The sequence below is a fragment of the Heterocephalus glaber genome, unplaced genomic scaffold (assembly GCF_053883595.1).
Source record: "Heterocephalus glaber isolate CG9 unplaced genomic scaffold, H.glaber_assembly_v1.0 deba00001553, whole genome shotgun sequence".
Classification (NCBI taxonomy): Eukaryota; Metazoa; Chordata; class Mammalia; order Rodentia; family Bathyergidae; genus Heterocephalus; species Heterocephalus glaber.
In genome coordinates this window covers 10,663,362-10,679,376 of record NW_028258344.1, presented here as the reverse complement: position 1 = coordinate 10,679,376, position 16,015 = coordinate 10,663,362, and the positions used below count along the sequence as shown (strand labels likewise).

The 16,015-nt window shown below is 36.9% G+C and overlaps 1 protein-coding gene across 1 annotated transcript in view; it reads right to left on the bottom strand.

Moving 5' to 3' along the window:
• Nucleotides 1–1,331: 1,331 nt before the first annotated feature.
• Dnajc5b (DnaJ heat shock protein family (Hsp40) member C5 beta) overlaps nucleotides 1,332–16,015 on the bottom strand; it is a 338,000-nt gene continuing 323,316 nt past the window's right edge. Inside the window, exon 7 of the mRNA XM_004842119.3 lies at nucleotides 1,332–4,975. Coding sequence (XP_004842176.1) covers nucleotides 4,881–4,975 — 95 coding nt within the window. The 3' untranslated portion in view covers nucleotides 1,332–4,880. The remainder of the gene's footprint in view (nucleotides 4,976–16,015) is intronic.

The window sequence follows — 16,015 nt, the reverse complement described above, 5'->3', positions numbered from 1 at the left end:
GGGCAAAAAACACAGGATGGATCTCACTTATACGTGAAATCTAAAAACATTGAATTCAAAGGAGCAAAATTAGAATGGTAGTTATCAGGGCTGGGGAGCTTGGGAGAAGTTGGTCAAATGATTTTTAAAAGGAAAGAAAAGAAGAGAAAAGAAAAGAAAAGAAAAAAGAAAAAAAGAAAAGGAGCCTTGGTGATTGTTTCCAGGCATACCTTTGTTTTGTATTGGTGGCAAATAACAGAAATTTATTTTCTCAAATTCTAGAAACTAGAATTTGGTGAGGTGTTCCCAGGGTTGGTTTCTTCTGAGGTATCTCTCTTTGGCTTGTAGATGGCCCTTTTCTCCCAGTGCCTTAACATGGTCTTCCCACTCTACATGTCAGTATCCAAATTTCTTTTTATAAGGACACCAGTCATATTGTAGGACCCACACTAATGACATCATTTTAACTTAATTAGTTCTTTAAAGATCCTATCTCCAAATACAGTTGCATCCCAAAGAATGAACTTTTCTTTTGCCTTAAATTCTTTTATTGGTACACTTGAGACTCAAAATGAGAGTCTTATAACCACTATGGAAATCAGCATAGAGACTCTTCAAAAAACTAAAACTAGAATTTACATTTAACCCAGACATTTCTGTTCTAGGTATCTTCCCAAAATAGTTAAAGGTATCATATTACAGTGATACATGCACACCCATGTTTATACCAGCACAATTCATAATAGCTAATCTTGTTAGCACCCTATATGTTCATCAAGAATAGATAAAGAAAATGTGGTATTTATATACAGTGGAATACTATTCTGCCATAAAGAAAGATAAACTTGAGTCATTTGCAGGAAAATGGATGCATCTTGAGACCACAATGTTAAGTGAAATAAATATGACACACAAGGTTAAATATTACATGGTTTCTCTTATATGAGAAACATAAATTTTAGATAAAGAGTAGAGTAAGAGAGGGTCGGGGATTTAGCTCAGTGGCGCTGCTGTCTGCCTTGCAAGCGTAAGGTCCTGAGTTTGATCCCCAGCACCAAAAAAAAAAAAGAGTAAAGTAAGAGACAGATAATAAGAAGTAGGAGATAGATATTTCTCAAATGGGAAGGGGATCAAGAGATGGAGAGAGGGAGAGAGAAGAGAGGAAAAGGGATGGAAAAAGGAATTAAAATGTGTTATGTACATTTAACAACTTCACACAAGGAATGTAAACATTTTGAACCTTGAATATGTACTAATAAAAAAATAAGTCTTCATTCTTTTTAATCTCTTAAAGAATAAGGATAAAACAAATGATTATCTCAATAAATTACCTTGCCAGTACATTCAAATAATGAATGTAGTCATTGCAAATTATTTTGATTTGTTGTTACATTAAAAAAATTGTCAGAACAATACATTTGCCCCTCTTTGCCTATTAACATTGTGACTATTTGTGCTTGTAGTTGAGGGTGGGAGACACATTCCTTTAAGAATATTATTATTTCAAAAAAAGAATATTATTATTTCATTTTTTAACATTTATTTTTAATTTTATTAGTACGTGTGTGTAGTACATAATGTTTGCATTTCTGTGGGAAGTTGGTACATGTACATAACAGATCTTAATTTTTCTCATCCCCTTTGCTTTTCCTCCCTCAGCCCTTACTGAGGCTTTCCTCACCAGCCTGGGGAGATTCACAGCAGTTCCGTTTATCTGGAGACCAGCATGTAGGTACAGTGTTCACAATAGAGATAAGAGATTAGGAAACTAAAACAAAGAAATGTGGGTCAGAGAGAAGAAAGGTGGAAGTGAGAGAATGGACATAGAAGGAGATGTACTGATGAAGCAGGGGAAAGAAGGGACAAAGGAGAAATGAAAAATAGACTCAGGATGAGGAATTGAAAAATGAAATATAGGATAAAGACTAAGTAGGAAATTGCAGAAGCAAGTGAATTGCATCCAGTGTTAAAAACCATATGGTTCTGGAAGTCAGAAGTATGATGAGAGCCAAAATCTAGGTGTTGCCAATATTATGTTTCGGCCTGGAGACCCTATCAGAAAAGCCATTTTCTAGCTTCTGTAGGCTGCTTGCATTTCTTGGCTAATGGCTCCCTTCCTTCCCATCTTCAAAGAACCTCTCTAGGGTTCAATTGTATCTCTCTGACCATTCATTTGTAGTCCCTCCTTTCTTGCTCTAGCCTCTACCCTTTCAGGAAAACTACTTTAGGGATTCATGTGGCTATACTGGGATCCCCATCTCCAGGGCCATAAATCACACCCGGCTAGTCCTCTTTGCTATAAAAGGTGATATATTCACAGGAGCCTGGAATCAAGATGTGCACATCCTGGGGACCATTATCATGCTTATCACAAAGACTATACAGCCTTAATTAAATCCCCCCCCCCTTTCTGTAAGTTATAGAATCAGGCAGTACACTATCAGTTAAGTACATTTCCAGTCTAGGTAGGCCATTTCAAACATGTTTTAGTCTGTATACCATTTGAAATGTAGAAGAAATAGATATAATTTGCAAAAAAATTAAGATACATATTTTGGTAAATATAACTGAATATACTTTTTTATTATGGTCTAAATGGATAACTTATGAAACTTTTTATGAAGTCTCCCACTCTGGTAGCATGGGACCTAGGATTAAGTAGGAGCCCCTGAAGTGGGCTGTTCATTTGACTCCGCTTGACAATGGCCAAGGCTCATGGTCAGCATATCCCTTCTTTCCTTGAGTTTTATTTTTATTTTATTTTTCGTTGACTTTTTTCAGCTAAAGTGCTTGTGGATTCAGAGTGACTTTAGGTGTTTCTTGATGGCAGCTCTTGATGACCTCCACAAGATGCTTAAGCATCTTCTCAGATGAAGACTATCTTCTATTTTCCCTTTAGCTGAGGGGCATTCTGCAGCATTCATTCCCGCATTCATAGGTGTTTATGTACTTGCCTGGTTGTAACCAGAAACTGGCCCTCTGAAGAACATTGGCTAGAACGCCCTGGAATTTGATTCTATCATCTGATTCTGTTTCTGACTCATCCCGTTCTCATCTAAACCACTGTTGGACCAGCTCCCTGGACAAGCTGAGAATGGAAGTAAAAATTCATGTGAGAAAGAAAAAGAGGCCTGGAGGAAGAGAGGTTAGTGTTGTGAGTTGTCAGTTGTTATTCAAAATAAGTCTGCCCTTTGCTTAGAGAGAGCACAGGAAGGAAATACAGTGATTGAAATTATCCACAGATTGGGCTCTTTAGCCTATTATTTCCTCCAAATGCAAAGTAGCATTTGTTTGTTAGTACAGAGTTCCAAGCATTTTGCTAGTTATTAGGGCTATTAGTACTGAATATCTTCATGGGTCTCATTGGGTGAGAGAGTTTTTATATGCACAAGAAAGCACATTACATATGTCTGTGTCAACATATCCATGTTCATGTAAAATCATTTCACGTTTGATAAACACTTGACCTTTCAAGTTCTTTCATGTCAGGTATTTCATCTGGTCTCACAGAAGCTCAGAAAGTCGTCAGTGCAGATATGAAAACAGAGTCATAGAGAGATTAGCTTTCTTATTACCAACTTACTGGGGCCAGGGCTAGTGAGGGTTTAGATTAGAATGGGCTTCTCAACTTTAAACCAAGGCTCTTCCTATTTGGTTATGTAAAATAATAATTTCAGTAATTCAAGAGTTTGAACAAAGTTTTAATGACTTCAGAACTGTCAGAACTATAATACTAATTGTCACTTACAATATATGTTTAGCAGCAATTGACTATAATTGGTGGTGGAGGAATAAGAAAGAAAGAAGAAATAGCATTTCATGCAAAATTGTATAAAAATATGACAAGATCTTGAAAAATGCAATATTATATAAAGAACTAAGAAAGACTCAGAAACAACAAACAGTTTAGCTGCTGTATCATTTTAGAAATAGCACATGGTTTCTACCACAAGATGAATTTAAGAATCAAACAAGAAAATGCAGACATGACTTCTGAGTTTAGATTGCTCAAAATGCACAGAGCTGAGCATTTTCTGGTCAGTGCAATTAATTCCACTAAAAATGGGATGACATGCCTTTAAATTTAAATTTATATTATGGAATTTAGAATTTTACCCTTTATCCCATATATTTTCTTTCTTTAGGGTAGTTAATCTTGGCCAGTTATACAAAAATTATTTTAGTTAAAAAAAATGGTCAATACATTGTTTGGGGCTGGTACAGGCTTAGAACGATTTTCTGGATTATATATAAGATTTAGCCAGGTTGAAGTTGTTTTTGTTTTTAAGCCAATTAAAAGTAGACACAAAAGCTCTTTTTTCATGGTTTTACTTGTTGATTTTCAGTAAATGCCAATTTTTAATCTTCTAAAAATATAGATCTGTCCTTTTAAATATAATCTTCTCTTCCTGCCTTTTGAAATATTTCTGATACATACTGAATATTGACAGAAAAAGACCTCCACATACAAAAATATCTTTCCAAGTTCTCTGTATATTTTTCTTGTATTTGCAGCATATATAAATATTCCATTTAGTTAAATGGATAAAAATTGTTTTTTGTTTGGGAATACTACTTTAGTCTGAATATAAAGCCTAGCTCACATGAAGGGTAGTTTCAGAAAGACTGCCCCATGCCATGGTCTTACCTCATGCCAAGATCATAAAATGAATCTTTAGGCCTTTATTCAGCAAAATTGAATGTGTTTCATTAGGAAGTTTTACTCAGAGAGAAAGTCTACATTCTGGGAAAATTATGTAACAATCATCTTCTCTTAACCTAAAGCAAAATACAAACTTCTAAAAAAGTTCCCAGCATTTCATGTCCCTGTCCTCCTCATGACCACCTGGAGAAATAACTGAATAGAGAGGAAGTACTGTGGACCTTCAACAGGCTTAACATCAAGAATCTGTGCAGTAACTTTGAGGTCCTTCTTGGATTAGCAGTGTTTTCTCATTTGCATTTGTAGGCTGAAGAACAACTGGAAGGTCCACATCTAAAAATAAACAAAGAGAAACAATAAACCCTCTTTTTATCAACTTACATTTCCTTTACTGGGGCAAGTGATGGATATTTTTGTTGAAATGATAATGAATCAATTCAGTTCCTAAGATATTAAAATACCTACCCTCTAAAGGACTTCAAGTGGGGGGAGAGAGTATATTTTTCATTCAAGTTCTGTCAGTTACAGAATTACAGAACTGAAGCTCTAACCCCTGCTTTCACCAGTGCCCTCCTTGCGCACTCACTGAACCGGGTGAAGTCGAACTTTAATGTTTACCATCTTGTGGTGTCTTAGTCACTTTCCTCACGGCTGAGACACAACACCTGACACCTGCAACTTAAAGGAGGAGAGGTTTATTTTGGCTCATGCTTTTAGCCCATAGTTGGCTGGCTCCAAGAAAGGAAGGCATGGAATGCTGCTCCACCATGGGTAGAGGAAAGCTGCTTACATCATAACAGCCAGGAAGGGGGTGGGGGAGATACCTTTGCAGTTGATGTTCACAGGTACCTGACCAGACCCCACCTCCTAACAGCAAGTCAGGTAAAATGAAGGCCTCCATAATCCAGTCACCTTCCAAATCCCTGCTTTTGAGTGCATGAGGCTTTGGGGGAACATCTAAACATAAAACACAACACATAGGGATGGAAAGAGGGCCACCATATACAGTGATACAGATTGGACACTGTAAAACTCCAGGAGTCACCTTTCATTAAGATTATCTATCTATCTATCTATCTATCCATCTGAAAGCTGTATCTTAGAAAACCCAGGGCTTACTTAAGTAGAGAGTCTCACAGGAAGCTCTTCACATAAAGCTAGTGATTTCAAATGGCTATACTCTCTCTAAGCCACTATACTCTTAAATTTTCAAGATTTTTTTAGTCTTGAATTTTGGTGCTGAGTTGAAGGAGCTGTCCTAAAAAAATGTTTAGTGGCAAGTCAATGAGCACAGCAGTTGGCAAAGTTTTCAATGTTCATGTGTTCTAAGAAATCCTAAGATGATAATTTAGCTTAAAGTAATACATGGAAGATGTGCTTCTAGGGACCTAGCAGAAGTGAATGACCTCACATGCACCTGGTTCAAAATGAGAGAGATTCACAGTAAAAATAGAAATAGATGTGTGTGTGTTATGTGTGTTTGTGTGTGTGTGTGTGTGTGTGTGTATGAGAGAGAGAGAGAGAGAGAGAGAGAGAGACTGAAAGGCTTTAAATACTGTGCTGAACAGAGCCAAAATATAAAAGAATTACGTGGTTTTTAAATTATCAAATAGATAATTGAAGATAATAAAAAAGAACTTCTAGAGATTAAAACATCTGAAATAAAAAACAAAGCCTCAATGAATGACTTTAACAGCTGAAGAGACTACTAATGAAGGAGAATACATTTCTAGATTATTCAAAATGTAATACAGAGCCAAAAACAACATATGAAGAGGATAAAAGAGATGAATAGAGTGATAACGTCTAACTTGTACCTAGTATGACATTAAGAAAGAAATCTTTAAAAAGGAAGAGAGGCAATATTTGAGGAACTGATGGCTGAGAATTTTGTAGAATTGAAAAGAAACCAATCCACAGGTCCAAGAACCAGCCAGGATAAATTAAAGAGAACCCCATATTTAAAACACCTTGGTGACCACAAAGACTAACAAAGACAGTGGTTTTAAAAGCAATCTACTCAATAGCAAATATGGAAGCCAAAAAACCATGTAATTTTATTTTTAATATGTTGAAAGAGGATATTTATCAACCTAAATTTGTAACTTTGATAACTGAAGTATGCTTTTAAATTTCTAAAGTAATCCTAAACAAAATAAAACAAAGGATAAAACAAAGAATAGTTTCTAAACCCCAGAAGGGAAAAAAATAGAATAAGAAAAATATACTCTATCAATCCAAAAACAAGAAAAGAGAACCATAGAAAAGTGTCAATTTGAAGTGACAATTACAATAATAAAATATTAACAAAAAGCACATACCCAGAGTTATTGTCTCCACTTTATGTCCATTAATTCATTGTATTGGTGAGGTCCCATTGCCAGGAACAAATACCCATCACTCACAACTTAAAGGAGAGATTTACATTAGCTCATGGTTTCAGAGGGTTTGGTCCACGGTTGGCCTGGCTCCAAAGCAGAACATCATGGTGGAATGGCTTGGTGGAGCAAAGCTATCACTTTAGGTGGCTAGGAATCAGAGCCCAAGAAAAGATCTCCAGGACAGATACACTCTCCAAAGACATGACCACAATGACCCACCTTGTGGGACTGTGTGATTCAAAAGTTAATTACTCCCCTAGGTTCTGTTGTAAATTTGATGGTTGGAGTGTGTTTGCCTCGGGACAATGGACAATCAGTAACAGGGCGAGATTACTCAGCCATCTGTTTGCCCTAATTCCAAATGTCCCGGTGCCCAGTATCTATAGGACAATCTGTAAACAGGGTGGTCGTAACTATTAGCCAGGATGTCTGCTGACCATCAGCATGTGACAGTGAGCCACTAACCTTTGTTCTTTTTTTTCTGTGAATCCACATGTTAACACCCCCCTTAACCCCCTATAAAACAACCTCGGACTCTGAGCCAGTTGCCTCTCTGAGCTATTTTGCTTCCGGAGTGCCGTCTGGCCAGACTAATAAAGGTCTGTTTCCCAACTTGGCTGGTGTGTTCCTTCCCCGGTGGTCTTCGCTGTAGCCAGCTCCTTGGAGCGTTTGGTAAGGCTCTTGGTCTTACATTCTGAAGGCACCGCTCGGATTCCTGGGTGTGCTCCACTTCAGCTCCTTGAGGCATTTGGTAAGGCCCTTGGCCTTGCATTCTGGAGGCACCGCTGGGATCCCTGGGTGTGCTTCACTATAGTCAGCTCCTCGGAGTGTTTGGATAAGGCCCTCGGTCTTACAACCTCCTGCTGGACTCTACTTCCTAATAGCACAGTCAGCTGTGAACATCACTGGATTCATTCACTGATGAGTATAGCATCCCCATGATCTAGTCACCTCTCCAGGAGTCTTTCAATCCAGTCAATTTGACAATTAAGCTTAGCCATCGTACTAATGCAATAGCTGTAATAGCACTATGATGTATGGTTTCTATTATACCCATTTTACAGATGAGGAAACTGGTGGGGAGCACAGACTGTTGTCTAACTAGCCTGAGGTTTCACTGGTAATAAGCAATAGAGCTGGTATTCCTATCTGGGCAATATTTCTCAAAGTCTGTTCTTTTAAAGACTATTTGATGCTGTTTCTCACAAAAAGGAAGTTAGAAAAAAATAAAAATATATCATGTTATATTAAATATAAATGACTTAATGCTCTATTTTAAAATTTTGCTATTTACCAAAGAGATATAAAAAAGAAAACGATGTAAATAAAAGGATGTAAACACTCACAAAAAGAAAGCTAATATAATCACATTTTAACAGAACAAAATAAAAGACCAAAGCATTGCTAGAGCTAGGGTGTAACTTCATAATATTAAAATGTTTGGTTAACTAAGTAGCTATAAAAATTCTCAACACAGATACACTAATAACATAACCTCAAAATATATGAGGCAAAATTGATGGAATTTTATACAATAGAAAAATCTATCATCACAGTGGAAAATTTAAATGATTCTTTCAGTAAGTGACTAATGAAACAAGCAAAAACATTTTTAAGGATATGAGGAATTTGAAAAGTGCCATGTTGTGGATTGAATTGTGTCCCTATCCTAAATTTGTCTGTTCTAACTGCCTTTATCTCAGAAAATGACCACATTTGAATAACTAAACAGTCTTTAAAGAGGTAAATTAGTTAAAATGAAGTTTTTAGGGGTGGACCCTAGTTCAACACAACTAGTATTCTTAAAAGCAAAGATTATTTGCATTTTTAAAAAAACAGCCTGTGAAGACAGAAGAAGGTGACCACACAATCAGCTCTGTTACTTTCTTTGATCTCTGACTTTTAGCATCCAGAACTGTGAGAGAATAAATATATGTTGTTTAAACCACTCAGTCTCTGGTACTTGTTATGGCAGCCCTAGAAAATGACTCCATACAATAAATTAGCTTTATTTAATAGGTGTAGTATATGGAACAATGAACTTAACAAATGCCGAATGTATTGTCTGGAAGCAATATAGAACACCTATACATATTATTAAGTTCTAGGCTGTAAAGCAAGTCTCAACACTTGTTTGTGAAAAGTGTTCCACATTTTGAAGTACTGATGTGGTACTGTCAACATTCTCTATCACAGTAGCATTAAGCGAAATAAAAACAAAAAAAGGAAGATAGAAAACACCCACAGTCTGAAAAAAAATGACACACAGAGGCTTAACCTATAGATCAAAGAAAAAAAACATAATGGAAATCAGAGAATATTTAGAACTCAGATGATAGAACAATATAAGAATTCTGTGTATGTATATGTGTGGTTGTTTCTGTGTGCATGTGAAGCTAAAGTGGCACTTGTAAAAATTTATAGTCTTACATACTTAATACAAGAAGTTAAATTAAGAAGTCTAGGCACGTTTCAGTTCAGTGATTTTTTTTTTTCTTCTGGCAGTAGGTAGAAAGTGGTTTTATTATAGGGATGGCAGTGTTGGTTCAGCATTGGAAGATCCACCGCCATAAGTCATCATTTTAACAGAGGAAAGGAAAAAGTCATATGACCCTGTCATTAGTTGCAGAAAAAGTAATGGACTAAATTCTACAGCTGTTCTTGGTAAAAGCTATCAGGAGACCAGAAGTAGAACAGAACCTTCCCAACAGATAAGACATGCGCTCCATACTTTCAGAAAAAATGCCTTATATGAATGGAAAAGATACAATGCTTTCTCCCTAAGGTGGGGAACAAGGGCAGATATGCCTACTCTTCATCTTTCCATTACACTTTGAAACATAGGCCCAAACCAAAATAGTCTGGCAATAAAAAGAAACAATTAGCATAGGATTAGCAGGGCAGAAGCAAAATCTTTATATGTAGATGAAATGATCATCTACAGAGAAAATACTAAGAAATCTCTAGGAGCCCCTAGAACTTGTATTTGAATTTAGCAGGATTAGAAAACACAAGGTAAATATAAAAATTCAGGTCTATGTATACTTGCTATAAATGAAGAATTGGATATTGAAATTTGAAAGTTATGTAGGAGTACAAAGGACCTAGAAAAGGAAAAAGGAAAAAAAAACAGTGTTGGAAGACATTTATTACCTAATTTTAAGACTTCCTCTTAATCAGTAATCAAGCCAGTGTTGGCATAAGGAAAGACATATAGATCATTGGAAAAAAACAGAGAATTTACAAATAGAACCACACATATATGGTCCACTGAGTTTTGAAAGATTATTTAGCATCAGCATTTTATAGAACATAAACTCAACTCAAGAAGAGAGGAAAAGATAGTGTTTTCAGCAAATGGTACTAGAACACCTGTTATCTGTATGTAAAAAATTAACCTCAACCCTTTATTTCCATATATAAAAATAATTTGAAAGGATCTATGAACCTAAATATGAAAGACTGAAACTATAAAACTTTAAGAAGAAATTATAAGGGAAAAATGTTCATGAATTTAGGGTTGGCAAGAATTTCCTAGCATACAAAAAAACATGATGCATAAAAGAAAAAAAATGAGATTTCATCAAAATTTAGAACTTTAAATGACATCATTAAGAAAATGAAAAGTAGTCCTTAAACAGAATGTATTTATAATACATATAACCTATGACCAGAATATATAAAGAACACTTACAGCTCATTAATAGACGAACTAATTAAAAAGTAGATACAAAAAGATGATAAATAGCCAGTACAGCAGAAGGAAATGTGTGCAACACTAGAATCAGAAATATACTAATCATGGGCCAGGGATTTAGCTCAGTGGTTTTGCCACCTGCTGAGCAAGCTCAAGGACCCGAGTTCAATCACTGGTATCAAAAAAAAAAAAAGAAAAAGAAATATACTAATCAGTACAATAACAAGATCATATTATACACTCATTAGGGAGATGAAGTTAAAAGTTTTAAAAGAACAAATGTCAGCTTAGGTGTGAACCAGTTAGAACTTTCAAATACTGCTAATGTGAATGTAAAATGATAAAACCATTTTGGAAAACAATACAGAAATTTCTTGTATTACTGTTAAGAACCAACTGTTCTCTTCTTAAGTTTTTACTTAAGAGGAATGAAAACATATGTTCACAATAGATTTGTACATAAAAGCTGACTATGCCTTATCTGAAATTCTTGGGACCAGAAGTGTTTCAGATTTTGGTTTGAAATCCACTTGATCCACGAAGAGGATAGCTACTCTAGCTTTTTTTTGGGTTCCTGTCACATGGAGTATTGTTTTCCACCCTTTAACTTTCAGTCTATGAGTTTCTTTTTATATTAAGTGTGTTTCTTATATGCAGCATATTGTTGGATCTTGCTTCTTGACCCATTCTGCCAGTCTATTTCTTTTGATTGGCGAATTGAGACCATTAACATTGATGGTTATAACTGATATGTATTGACTTATCATTGTCATGACATTTTCTTTTTGTTGGATTCTCCCTCTTTGAGTTTCATTTCTTGTTGTGCCCAATGGATTCATTTTGTTGTGCTTCCTGGGGTTGTGATCCTCATTGTCTTTTCCTAGGATATTATCTAAAATTTTTTTGGAGTGCTGGTTTGGTATTCATGAAGTTCCTAAGGTGCTCTTTGTCATTAAAGTATCTTATTTCTTCATAAATTTTGAAAGATAGTTTTGCAGGGTAAATCAATCTGGGATGGAGGCTGTTTTCCTTTAGGGCTTGAAATATGTCACTACAAGGTCTTCTTGTCTTGAGGGTTTGTATTGAGAAGTCTGCTGTGATTCTGCTGGGCCTTCTTTTGTATGTGATTTGTTTCTTTCCTCTAACTACTTGTAGAATTTTGTTCTTCTGTTGCATTTCTGGAATCTTGACAATTATATGCCTATGTGTAGGTGCTTTTTGATCATGGCTAGTTGGAGTCCTATATGCCTCACTTATCTGTATGTCAAGATATTGTCAGCTGTTGGGAAAGTTTTCTGCCATCGCTTCTGTGAACAGTTTTTTTTATGTCATCCCCACTGTCTCTTGTTTCTTCATTGACTCAGATCAGTCTTACATTATTCTTCTTTGCATCGTCTAGCAGCTGCTGGATTGTTTTCTCGTGGTCCCTCACTATTTTAAAGCATTTTTTCTTTTCCTGGTCAATAAATGCAATCTCATCTTCTATATCTGAAATTCTGTCCTCACATTGGTTCATTCTGCTGGGTAGACTTTCAATGGAGATTTTAATCTCCTGGAAATCTGTTTGTATCTGTTTTATGGATTCCATTTATTTCCTGTGTTGGGATTCCTTCATGTTCCTCAGCTCCCCTTTTTTTATCTGTGTCCTCTGTAGATTTATTAATCATGTCTTGCACTATGAGCACAATATGTGCTGTTATCTGAGAAATTATTTCTGATTCCATTTTTTCCAGATCCTCTTTTGTTGCCAGTTCAGGGAGTCCAGGTGGTTGAGTATCAGAGTGTTCCATCTCGTTTCCCTTTGGGGTTGCTGTAGGTGATTTGGAAGTCAGGTTTTGAGACTTGTTTACGTATCTTCTCATTTTGATGGGGCCGGGGAGGTGTTGTTGGTGCCCACAGGGCTCACTTCCTCTGGGCTAGGAGTGGTGGAAAGGTGGCCCGGAAGCCTCTTCCTGGGCCCTGGGGGCAGCTCACCTCCTTTATGCTGGGGGAGGGGGTGGTATGGTGGCCCAGAAGCCTCCTCCTGGGCACTGGGAGCAGTCACCTCCTGGGTGCTAAGGGGGGTGGTACAGCAGCCCAGAAGCCTCCTCCTGGGTGCTGGGAGAGGCTCACCTCCTGTGCACTGAGGGAGGTGGTATGGCAACCCGGAAGCCTCCTCTTGGGTGCTGGGAGCAGCTCAATTCCTGTGCCAGTTCAGTGATTTTTGCTTGGATAGTCTGCACAACTTCTGCTCCATTCAATTATTTGGTAAAACTTTTCAGTGGAACAGGCTAATGTAACTCCACCTATCTTGTTTCACTTATATCAAGATTCATACCTCTGAAGATTCTCCATCTATTTAATGCCCTACTCCTTTTTTTTTCATTAATTTTGTTGGTACATTTTAGGTATACAATATGTTGACATTCATTATTGGGAGTTTGTACCTTTACATAATATATCTTGATTCTTATTTTTTCCCCATTTCCCTGGCCTCTGTTCAACCCCTCTACCTCTCCCTATTTAAAAAGACTTTGTTTCTATTTTTTCATTTTCTCTTATTTATTCCTTTCCTTCCTTCTTTTCCTTACCCATCCCATTTCCCCTTCCCCTTTGTACCTTTTCTTCCTATTTCCCATTATCTATTATACATTTTGATCCTTTTTACACTTTCAGTTTCTCACATCAGAGAAACTATTCCATGTTTGCACGTGTGTCCTCTTTATTTCACTTAATAGTATGACCTCAATGTGCATCCATTTAGCTATAAATGTCTCTAGTTTCTCATTCTTTATGGCTGAGTAGTACTCCATTTTATATTAAAAAACACATTTTCTTTATCTAGTCTCCAGTTAATGGGAAATTTAGCTGTTTCCAAGTTTTAGCTGCTACAAATTGTGCCATTATGCACAGGGGTGCACATATATTACTGTGGTATGATTCTTTTAATTCTTTGGGGAAGATGTCCAGCAGGGGAATAGCTGGGTCAAATGGGACTTTCAGTCCTAGTTCTTTGAGGTATCTCCATACTGATTTCCACAGTGGTGGCACCAGTCTGCACTCCCACCAGCAGTGGAGCAGTGTTCCTTTTTCCCCACAGCCCCGCCAGCATTTGTTCCTGGTTGATTTATTGATAGCAGCCATTATTTCTGGGGTGAGGTAGAATCTCATCATTGTTTTCATTTTCATCTCTCAAATGACCAGTGATGTTTAACATTTTTTATATGTTTATTTGCTATTTCTTCTTCTTTGTCTGAGAAATGAGTGTCATTTCAGACACTCATTTTTGGATTGGGTCTTTAAATTTGGGAGGTCAGCCTCTTTAATAAATGGTGCTGGAATAATCGGGTTTCAATTTGACAAAGATTAAAATTAGACCTATATCTCTCACCATGCACTAAACTAAAATCAAAATGGATTAAAGAGCTAAATATTAAAACAGAAACACTAAACCAGCTGGAAGAGAAGTTAGATAGAACTCTTGAAGACACTGACATAGGAAAAGATTTCATGAACAATACCTCTGTTGCATGTGAAGTAGCAAGAAGACTCAACAAATGGGATGACCTCTTAATAAAAAGCTTCTGCACAGCAAGAGAAACCACCAACAGAGTGAAGAGACAGCCCACAATGTGGGAAAAATTTTTACCAGATGTTCCTCAGACGGGGTCTACTATCTAGAATACATAAAGAACTTTAAAAAATGCCCTATTTCTCAACACCACATCTTTGATGTCTTTTAAGCCTTCCTTGAAGAAGTTGTGCTCACCTGCATTCAGGTCAAGCCCGCTAGTGTTCATGTTCATAACTCCTGTGCTACTTCCTTGGTAGGTTTATTCTACCTGCAAACTAACTGGCTGTTAGTATATTTATGCATTTAATATTTGTCTCAAACTGTTCTCTGCAAGAGTGCAAGATCTGAGATACCAGGAACCAAATCATTTCTGTACCCCTAACATATTGTCAGGCAAATGTTAAGTGGCCAATAAATGTTTGCTTTAGAAAATCTATCTCAAGAAACCTGTATGGTAAATCGTGCCCTAAACCTGGCAGACAAAAAAATCAGGGAGACTCAGGTGAACTTTAGGTTGCTTTGTTAGGGACAATTCCAAAGTGACTCTCCTGCCCTGGTCTGGTGCCTTGATACTTGCTTGCTTGACACTTGCATAGGAAGAAAATGCACATGTTTCTGAAGTAGTTACAAGCATTATTATCCATGGATTATTTTTATTTTTATTTATTTTGGGGGGGGTACCAGGGACTGGACCCAGGACCTTGAGCTTGCCAGGCAGGTGCAGTGCCACTGATCTACATCTCCAGACCCTTCCATGGATTATTATTATTATTATTATTTTTGGTACCAGGGATTGAACTTGGGAACTTGCACTTGCAAGGCAGGTGGCAGCACCGCCGAGCTAAATCCCCGGCCCTGCATGGATTATTTTTAGAAATTCATTTCTCTTGATTGAGGGAGAGGGTAAGAAGAAGACTGAGTAGGGGATGGCACAAAGAGGAAGGATGAATTTGATTTTTTCCTTAGTGTCCTTTTCCTGGGAAGTCAGATGTGATGAATGCTGAATAGCATGTGAAACCAATGTCTTGGCCAAGAGCAAGAACCATATGGTTTCTACTGCTCAGTAATTGTGAAATTTTTGGGTTTTATCCAGGTAAGTGGCAAGAACATTTAAGGAGTCAACAGATTTTTCTGGGCACTAAATCATACAATTTTAAATCCAAGGTCAGTACTATAAAATCTCCTCCTTTAGATGCTTTATTGCCCCTCTTTCAAAAGGAAGGGATTCTGAGTCCACAAGATTTTTAGGGTTTAGCTAGGAGTTTTGGTTGGGTTTTATCACATTGGCTTCATCTTAGATGAAAAAAAACAGAACTTAGGCCTTACATTTTTGGTTTGCTTTGCCAGAGAGATGAATCTTGATTCAAGTGAAGCACTTGGCAGCCTTTTCCTAAACCCTTGTGGAGAAGATGGTGAATGGTGCTCTAGATGCCAAGCAAGGCAGGTGGAGTCATATTAGGCTGTTCTGAAGAGTTTTGTCAAGGAATTGAATGAAGTAGGATTTGTGCAATGACTATGTATTCAAAGAACCCTGTCACTTCAGAGATAACTGGTTCAAAGTTCAAATTTAGGCTATTGCTTTTGTACCCTACTACATTGTTATATGTATATATATATTAGAAGCTTCTATCTCATGATGGTCTATAATGCCTTCCAACTAGTGGAATTCTGATTTCATTGTGGCCTTCAGCTGACATAATCTTATGGGGTCCAAATGAGCTTATTTCAAATATACTGTTCAA